Below are 9,983 nucleotides of genomic sequence, written 5' to 3'. Positions count from 1 at the left end.
TATCTGTGAAATGAGGCTTAGGCCTAACTGGTTGAAAGATTGTGAGGTTAAGTGAGACATAGGCTAAACTTCTAACACAACACTCAATAAACATAGGTACTTTGCCGTCTTCTCCCCTTCATTGTTGCTATTATTGGTTTATACACATATAGGTATAATTTTTTTGGTAACCACTTTATTGAGATATAATTCACATACCATGAAATCCATCCTACAGGTGAATTTCTGCCCTTTTATTTCAACCGTCACAAGTTCCCACCTGCCAGTCCCGTGATGTGTTCTGGAGTGGATGGCACAAGGAAGGGTGCTGTCACTGGCTGTGAATTCAGGGGTGGGGTGGTCTCTCATTTCATCCCAGACTCCACCGCCAGAGCCTTTGGTGGAGCAAGAGGGAAGGAGGGGTCAGGACTCCTACTGGGCATGCCTCCCGTGATAATACCCTGAGTTATTTTGTCTTCACAGCCCCCAGACGGCCTCTGGATTCTGTAAGAGCTCTGCCAGATCCCTGGTGGCCCTTTACCACAAGGGCGCACTGCCTTGTGAGTGCCACCCCACTGGGGCCATCGGCCGTCACTGCAGCCCAGAGGGCGGGCAGTGCCGGTGCCGACCCAGTGTCATTGGGCGTCAGTGTACCCGCTGTCGAGTGGGCTACTACGGATTCCCACACTGCAAGCGTAAGTGCACATTTGGGTCAACCAGAGTTGTCTCTGGTTCTGGTGGATGATGGGCATCTAGGGCAGGCAGGCCTTTTTTTTGTTTTTTTTTGAGAAAGAATGAGCAAGAGAGAGTTAGAGAGGGGCAGAGGAGAGGAATAGAGAGGATCCCCAGCAGGCTCTATGCCTAGCATGGAGCCTAGCAACAGAGCTCAGCCTCACAGCTGTGAGATCATGATCCAATATCAAGAGTGAGATGCTTAACCGACTAAGCCACCCACATGCCCCTAGGGGAGGCCTTCTTGATGTTCACTGTGCTGGAGACTCACCTCTCACCTGGGGATCTTGTGAAAATGTGGATTCTTATTCAGGAGGCCCGGGTTGGAGTCTAAGAGTCTGCATTTTTTTAATTACTCAAATGATGCCCATGCCAGTGGTCCATGGATCACATTCTGAGTACGTGGGTTCTAGAAGCTAAACATTTGTGTTTCCCATGTTATGTGACCCATGCACTTGGCAGAGCAGGTGAGTGTAAAGAGCCTTAAGCATGGAAATATTGGACGGCTCAATCTTTCTTCCTATTGGAAGCCCCTTCGATTTTTGCAGCCTAACCAAACTCAGTTGAAATAGGTGGAGGTGGGGTACCTGGGTGACTCAGTTCATTAAGCATCTGATTCTTGGTTTCAGCCCGGGCATGATCTCATGGTTCTTGAGTTCAAGCTCCACATTGAGCTCTGTGCTGAGAGCATGGAGCCTGCTTGGGATTCTCTCTTTTCCCTTTTCTCTCTGCCCCTCCCTGACTCATGTGTGCATGTGTATGCTCTCACTCTCTCTCTCGATCACGCTCTCTCAAAATAAATAAATAAAAGAAAACAAAAAAAGAAATAGGAGGAGGGCAGGACCACAGGACTAGAGTACTGTCTTAATGGGAAGCCTGAGGAATTTCATCTCAGAACCATCCTGTGGTCTGAGACACTGGGTCAGCATAGGCCACATGCAGTGAGGGGTGCAGGTGTGGTGCACAGAGCCCTCTCCTGGAGACCAGCCTTTGCCTAATGAGGGTCCGGCTGCTGTGTTATGTCCTGACCTTGAGTTCCGTGCACTAGGGTGATGTGGAGGCACTTCAGGAAGCCTGTGAGGAACAAGACCCTCTGACAAATGACAGGTGTCTCATTAGAATGGCATGTGACTGCAGCTGGGTGGGCTCCTTTGAGCATCTGTCTTGGTGCCATGGGTCCAGATGTGCCTCACACCTTGTCTGCCATGAGCATGTAGTATGGTTGGTCTTGGCTCCAAGAGTACCTTTCAAATCAACCACACTCAATAATGCCATTATGAAGAAAAAGCAAGACATTTCTCTCAGACCCTTGGAAGCTTCTGGAAACCCTGGTAGTTGGTAAAGTGCTGCTGGAGGCCAGGTGGCGTCTAACCCTCACACCATGTCTCTTTATTCCCTGGCCAGCATGCAACTGTGGCCCGCGCCTTTGTGAGGAGACAACAGGGAGGTGCCTCTGCCCACCCCACACGGTCAGGCCCCAGTGTGAGGTGTGCGAGCCACATTCCTTCAGCTTTCACCCCTTGGCTGGCTGTGAAGGCTGCAACTGTTCCAGGAGGGGCGCCATTGGGGCTGCCACCCCAGAGTGCGACAGGGACCACGGGCAGTGCAGGTGAGCTCAGGTGGACTCACCTGTTAGGTCCTATTATGGGAAGGGAAGATGTCATCTGCACACTCCGGTCGCCATTACTTCCCATGTCTCACAGCTCCAAGGACTGCACTGTGTTCACCTCAGGGTGGGGACACCCTGAATGATCTGTGGTGTGTAGAGTAGTGGTCCCCTCGGACTCAGTGTAGCCTTGGGGGTGGGGGATGACCAGTCGCCTGAGGTTACAAACATCCTTACCCATTCGCTCCAGCATTGTTCTCAGTATGTCCCATATGTGTGGAAAATTAAGTTATCCTTTCTTCCACTATGTCACCTTGTGGTGAGTGCCAGCCATTTGTATTTAGGTTTCAGCTCCAAATCTTCATTCTAGGGTAAGCAGGAAGTTTTGTTGAGGACAGTGCATGGCAAAGCCCAGAGCCTTCAGACCTGCTGCCCTGTCTCAGACTGGGTGCTGGGGTGTCCGCAGTGGGCTTTGGTTGGGGGTGGGCAGGCATAATAAGTAGGTATATGCTGGAGAGCCTGAGGTGAGAGTGGGGCTGCATGGGGACTAACTGGGAGGTCCAGTCACTGCTAAGGAACAGTGGCAATGTCAGCTCCAACAGACTCCGTGTTGCTAAGAGGTTCCACTCAGCAGGTTGAGCTCTCATTGGAAATTAGATGCCGGTGTCACATGATTGTATGTGGTCAATCTGACCTCAGCAGGACTGGTGAATGGCTGCAGGGGATGAAGACTGGATCCAGTCTCCTAGGAGCACAGGCTGGAAAGAGTCGGGTAGGGGGTTATGTGGCAGGAAAACTGCGGCAGAGCCACCATTCCAGGCTGGTGTGGCAGTGTGCAGGAGCAAGGAGGAGGGTCACCACTGACCCTGCACTCCCACCACGATGGGGAGTGGATGTTTTAGAGTCTGAGCCTGTGATCTGGGTGTGATAGCCCAGACAATGGTGGGAGTGGGGTGGCTGCTGGGGGGAGCTGTCAGTGACTCCAGCTCTAGGACAGCGGTATTAGTTTCCTGTGGCTGCTGTAACAAATTACCACAAAGCGGGTGACTTACAACAATAGAAATTCATTTTCTTATAGTCAGGTTAAGAGCCCCAAGTCAAGGTGTTGACAGTACCATGCCTTTTCTGAAGTCTGTGAGAGGGAATCTTTCCAGGCCTTTCTGTTACCTTCTCATGTTGCCAGCAGGCCTTGGAGTTGCTTGGCTTATAGACACATGACTCCAGTCTCTGCTCCCCCATCACCCGGATCCTCCTTGTGTGTCTCGCTCATCATATTGTCCTCTCTCTGTGTGTGTCTCTTCTAAGGACCCTAGTCATATTGGATTAGGGCCACCTTACTCCAGCATGACCTTGTCTTAACTTGATTATATCTGCAAACACCCTATTTTTATGTATCTGACCTAGAGATTATAACTTGAACATGTCTTTTGGGGGACAAAATTCAACTCTTGATAGCAGCCATGTTTGCTTTTCCTAAGGAAGGACCTTTGACCACACCTTTAATTGTTGCCCAGCTAACAGCTCCTTTGAGCTACAGGAAAGGAAGCTGAATGACAGCCTGAGTCATGAAACATTCTGAGTCTTTAAAACCACAGGTGTGAGTCCCCCCTGAGTCAGCTCAGTTGCTTGTCCTTCTCAAACCAGGAGCCTAAACTGAGTGTGATTTGCACAAAGAATTTGGAGGATATATTCAGTGTTTTCTCCTCACTGTTAGTTAACATACATTAGGTTCTGTTCCTTCCAGTGCTTAAGCTCTTCTCTGGAAGAAGTCAGGCACTTAGTTCATTACTGAAGATGCTACATTGGGTCTCAAATGCACCCATGAACCTGTGAAAACATCTGACTTATTTCCAGTTAATTACTGACATAAGAAGACAATGGCACTTAGGGTGGACTTCCACCAGCACCTGCAGGAATGCTAAAGAACAGAAGACAGACATATTGTGCCCAGGAGATGCTTACAGGCTGGTGACTGGAGAAGATGGAGAAGCTGGAAGCTAAAAGGACCTCTCTGTGCCAATCATGACCCACTCAACTTTATAGAAAGGAGAGAGAAAGAAAAGAAGTGTATGATCCTGTGACTTCATTACTGACCCAGATTTGCTTCTCTGGGGAAAATTGCCTCCATTCCCTCTCTTTCAACCCTTGGGCCAAAAAAGTAGCTGGATGAATGCCAGAATCCTGTAGATTTGGTCTATCACGTAGCCATCACTGCCTCATTCCAGCTGGGCTATTTGGTGTTCCTCTTCACATCTCCTCTCCTCTTTATTTCACATAGCTAGCTTTTTTCTTCTATTCTTTCATTGATGGGTGTCATTTTCCCTCGGGAGGATCACAGCCCCACTACACTTTTCATCTTGTTCTTTTCTACCTCTACCAGGGCCTTCTTCCCTCGAATAGCAAATGTTGCACTTTTTCTTATCACTGGCCTCTCCCTTCTTATGTTCCCAAAGATGCCGGTCTCCTTTTCTGAAATACAAAACCCTCTTATAGACAGTAAACTGACAGCCAGTCATAAACATTTGATACCAGAGGTCCAGAGTATTTGTAAATAAAATGTGTGGCTCTTAATGGCAACATCCACAAGGATGGAATATTTCTCTTCAGGAGACCAAGAGAGCAACACCAATAAGGTCTGCCATCTTGGTATGAAAAGTGGTCATGGGAGAGTTAGAACAACAGTTGAAAGACAGTCAGCCAAGCTGGTCTGTTGCTGCTGAAACACTTCAGCAGCACCTCTCTCTAAAACACACACAAATATCCTCAGAGATCTTCTAGAACATCTACCAGACCAAAGGAAACTGTAGAATTAGAACTGGTTTCAGAAAAGGAAATCCAAGGTGCTATAAAAAAAAGGGCAAACAGATTGAACTAGGAGTAGTCAGTTTCATTTTAATATATTTGAAGAACAAATAAAAGAAAATGATTTAGTGTCTTTATGTGGAATTGGCTTGCCTGAATCCTTCAGTATAAAGAGTATCTGACAAATAAGCAGGATGAACAAAAGGGGAGGTCTTAGCAGTAAAATCCTCTGCCTGCTTGAGAGGTACCATAGCAGGAATCTGGAGATAAAAAAGCCAAGAGAACAAGGTTCCATCTGAACAGCAGAATAAGCAATGCATCACCTAGAAGATGCAAAACTCCAGGAAGAGCAGGAGAGGAAAATAAGCAAGAATATTTGGAACGGTTATCAGGGAGGGAGAGTGCTAGCCAAGGATGAGGCCCAGGATTCTGTAAGTGGCCTCCATCACAGCTTCATGAAGAAACTTTTAAAGCCATAAATACTGAAAACATTATCATGCCCCCATACATAATTTAAAAAAGAACTACTAAGCCACAAAATAAGTGTGAGGGAGACCAACAGAGTTCTGTTTTTCCATAATGACTACTTTGGCTTTTCTTTCAAAAGCCAAACATACAAGTAAAAAGTTTGGGACGGGTGGGTTGCCTAGGTGGCTCAGTTGGTTAAGTGTCTGACTTCGGCTTGGGTCATGATCTCATGGTATGTGAGTTCGAGCCCTATGTCAGCTTCTGTGCTGCCAGCTCAGAGCCTGGAAACTGCTTCAGGTTTTGTGTCTCCCACTCTCTCTCCCTCTCCCTCTCCCTCTGTCTCTCTCAAAAATAAACATTAAAAGAGAGAGAGAGAGAGAGAGAGAGAGAGAGAGAGAGAAAGAAACCATTAGAGAAAAGAATGGACTTCCCCTCACCCCCAAACAAAATTTCCTGATTAAAATGAAGAATGTGTTTAGAGGAACCTAAAGTTAGTGGGAAAAAAATGATCCAAGATGCCTGGAACTTGCAACAAAAAGAAAAAACATTCTTTCTCAGTGAGAAAACAGACTGTCTTGCAGTTGTACAGATTATCACAGATCCCAAAATGTAAACACTGGAATTTTCAGATTTTATTTCACTGTTTATAGGTGTTCAAGTTTATCATACTAAAATAAAACTTATAAACATTAATCTACTTTAAAATAAGTTACAAAAATAATTTTAGCAGTCCATAATACTCAATCTGTACTTAATTAAAACTGGCCTGAGTGGCTCAGTCAGTTAAGCACCTGACTCTTGATTTTGGCTCAGGTCATGATCTAGTGGCTCATGAGCTCAAGCCCCACATTAGGCTCTGTGCTATTCGTGAGGAACCTGTTTGGGATTCTCTTATCTCCCTCTCTCTCTGCCCCTCCCCACTCACACTCTCTCTACTTCTCAAAAAATAAATAAACATTTTTTAAACTGGTGTAATTTTAGAGACAATTGATAATAAAGTAAGTTGGTACCATAAAACTGAGTTCTTGACTCACATTTGATACAAACTACCTAGAAGACTGAGCAAGGGACTCTGCCTCCTTGGGTCTCAGTTTCCTAATCCATTAAAAGTTTGGTAAAATTACCTCTACCTTTCTACCTAGATTTAAAATCCTGTTCTGTTCCTCTTCAATCCTGATTGTAACAGAGAAAATATTGCAAAATTCTGTTGTACCAATGCCAGAAAATCCATTATTTTGGCCAACCCTACATTGAGGTCCTAAAGATGCTTATGTTGATCAAGATTTTGTTTTTAGTAGCAATGCTCACTCACTCTGATAAAAGACAATGAAAAAGTACATTTGCATTGCTTTTAATAGTGGAAGATTATGTCATCAGATTCTATGAACAAGCAGAGGGGCTAAAATATGCTCAGAAGATTTTATCAAGCACTGACAGATACAAGAAGCTGGGAATGACTGCTTTACAGAACCAGCATGATGCCAACCACTTCCAGGCTATTTTGAGATCAATTGAAGGAGATGGTAATCCACCTGGATGTCCAGTGAAGCTATGAGTGCAAATGTGCCTTTTCAGAAGACCAGAGCAAAAGAAACATTTTTTTTGGTGGAGGGGTGGCCTGTATCTAAGCGAATCCTCACAGATTTACTAAATGTTTGTGTTAGAGAAACGAAATACCAGAAAAGGTCATAGACTTGGCATTCTTGGAACAGAAATGCTTCTAGCTAGGCAGAGTTCCATCAGTCCTGCCAACTCGGAGAAGCGGTTCCTTTGATGCCCTTCATCAGTTGATAGGAATGGTAAATTCCAGGCAGCTTGCGGGGACCCCGGGAGATGGTGGCAAGCAGAGTGGATGGGGCTTCTGCCACTGGGATGGAGCTCAGAGCTCTTACCTCCATTTTCTCTGGCTTCCTACATCTTCTGTAACAGTAGTGTCTTTCTCCATCTCTCTGAATGATCTTCTTTAGCTGTGTCTGCCTTCTTCCCCTTATACTTTGTCCTCCTGAAACCACACCCATTCTCCTGGCTTCAGCCACCCCCTCCTGGACGATTCCATATCCTGACCGAGCTCCAGTCCTGACCCCTTGATGGCTAACTTACCCTACCTTCACCGTAAATCAATTCAACCTGGGTACTTTTATTGGCTTTACTTAGGGGACCTCGGACAAATCCCCTAAACTCGTGGAGCACTTGTCCCCTCACATGCATAATGAAGTGTTATACTAGATGGTCTTTTAGGGCCCTTGTAGCTCCAAAACTCTTCCAACTCTGATTCCATATCTGAAACTCCTGCCATTGTCTTGCGTTTCAAACCATCTCTCTCTTTTAAATCTTTTTTAATTCTACTTACTGGTGATAGTCTCTTCCCCATCCCCAAAGCCTGAAATCCCAGTATCATATTAGAATCACCTCCTTTTCCCCATAGTCAATCAGTTGTCAACTTCAGGGAAGATATGTATTATCCCCTTTTTGTCCACTGCTCTCTGCTGCCACCTTGGTTAAGTGCTTTTACCCCCTGATATTTAAATGATATTGGTGGTCTCCTAATTGACCTTCCTTTTCCTGGTTTACTCAAACACTCATTCATTCATTCATTCCTTTTTTTGGGGGGGGGAGGGGGTCTTAATTGAAAAGGAATATGCTAAGTACACGATTATCCTGGGATTTAAAAATCTATTGTCCCCATACTTTTGTCACTAATACATAGAACTCTTAATCCAGTCTACAAAACTCAAGGCAATGTAGGTAAATGCATGTATGTTTATGATTTTATCTTCTTGGTATCATTAACTAAGATGAAACATTTTTCTCAATTACTGTGATTTTTTTTGCCTTAAATTCTATTTTGTCAGATATTAGCATGTTTTTATTGCTCAAACTCCATCTAGCACCTACTCTAGTTTGGGTGCTGTGCCTCATGCAGAAAGGTACATGTGCCTACTAATAAGAGGTCATGGTCTGGCAGGGGATCCCAAACTAACCACTGGTGTGGCATGGTGAGTGCCATGTTGTGTGCAGGGTGCCTTGGGGGCACATGGGTCTGCCAGGTGCCACTTCTGTCACATCACTGCACAAGAATGCACAAGGACCTTTCTCCATAACCTGATAGGATAAAGCTTTCTTCTCTGGCTTGGTGTTCTTACTTCCTCTAAATACTTTATATATGTTCAGTTCTCCAGGTATCAGTTCTCCTTTTCCCTCTTCTGTCCCGAGTATTCTTCAAGGATTATGTGTTAAAAGCACAGACTCGGGGAACCTGGCTGGCTCAGTCAGTTATGCATCCAACTCTCAATTTCAGCTCAGGTCATGATCTCACAGTTTGTGAGATTGACCCCTGTGTTGGGCTCTATGCTGGCAGTGGGGAGCCTGCTTGAGATTCTCTCTCTTCCTTACTCTCTTCTCCGGCCCCCGCTCTTTCTCTCTTTCTTCCACTCAAAAATAAACAAATAACTTTTATTTTTTAAAGCATAAACTCAAAGAAGGCATGAAGTCTTCTATGAGTCCATGGAGATATCCTCATCATATTGCCTAAATGAGATCCTTACATCCTATTTGTCACATGATTACCTCACTTTCTGCATCTCTGTGTCCTGTGTTCTCAGTTAAAATGTGCCAAGGTCAAGACCCACTTACTCTACTTTATCCCCTCCCTCCTGGATCCCCTAACACAGGGATATATGTATAGAAAGTACTCGGTGATTATTCAATGAATAGACAAATGAATAAGGTAGACTTTGGATTCTAGATTACGACTGGAGTTGATGTGAGTGTATTGAATGAGCAAAGGGTAGGGTTCACTCTCACACCTGATTTTCTAGCCATTTGTGCAACACAGCAAGCTCCCACACATGCACAGATGTTATGTAATAAGGCCTGGCCACGAGCCCATTGCCTTGGAGATGAATTCTGTACTTAATTAAAGTTCTTGACCGGCACCCCAGGTCTGTGCCTACAGGCAGCCTCTGCTAGAAACTTCTTGCCTTTGCAGCAAGGACAGCTCCTTGGGCAGCAGAGCATCTCACTGGAGAAATGTGTCACGGTCAGGCTGACTTGAGGTAGTTTTTAAGAGATGTTCAGCCAGACTTTCAAGAGGAAGTTTCCTTTTGATTCCCTGTTGTCACGGCACCACCAAAAAGTCATTTGGCTGCTTGTTTCTGCATATGACTCATGCTCAATGCTCCAGAATCCTGATTTTATATTCTCCATGTCTTGGTTAACCCTTCCCTGTCAGTCCCACCTGGGGTCTTCAGGGTCAGCTCACAGGCCCCCATTCTTCTCACTCTGCTCAGCTTTTTGCTTTTTCTCGTCTGTTCTTAGGCGTTCCGTTGCTGCTTAGGTGCAGAGTGAGGCCCAGAGCTTTACCTCACCTCACTGATGCGGCCACACAGCCTCGGCC

General features: G+C 45.5%; 1 protein-coding gene across 1 annotated transcript in view; it reads left to right on the top strand.

The window, feature by feature from the left end:
* Positions 1-9,983, top strand: part of LOC115277423 (laminin subunit alpha-3-like) — a 225,862-nt gene that overhangs the window by 133,703 nt on the left and 82,176 nt on the right. Inside the window, 2 exon segments of the mRNA XM_029921574.1 lie at positions 463-674; positions 2,116-2,320. Coding sequence (XP_029777434.1) covers positions 463-674; positions 2,116-2,320 — 417 coding nt within the window.

This window comes from Suricata suricatta, chromosome 14, assembly GCF_006229205.1.
Source record: "Suricata suricatta isolate VVHF042 chromosome 14, meerkat_22Aug2017_6uvM2_HiC, whole genome shotgun sequence".
Lineage (NCBI taxonomy): Eukaryota > Metazoa > Chordata > Mammalia > Carnivora > Herpestidae > Suricata > Suricata suricatta.
The sequence above is the reverse complement of the archived record's forward strand: the minus strand, read 5'-3'. Positions and strand labels throughout refer to the sequence as shown.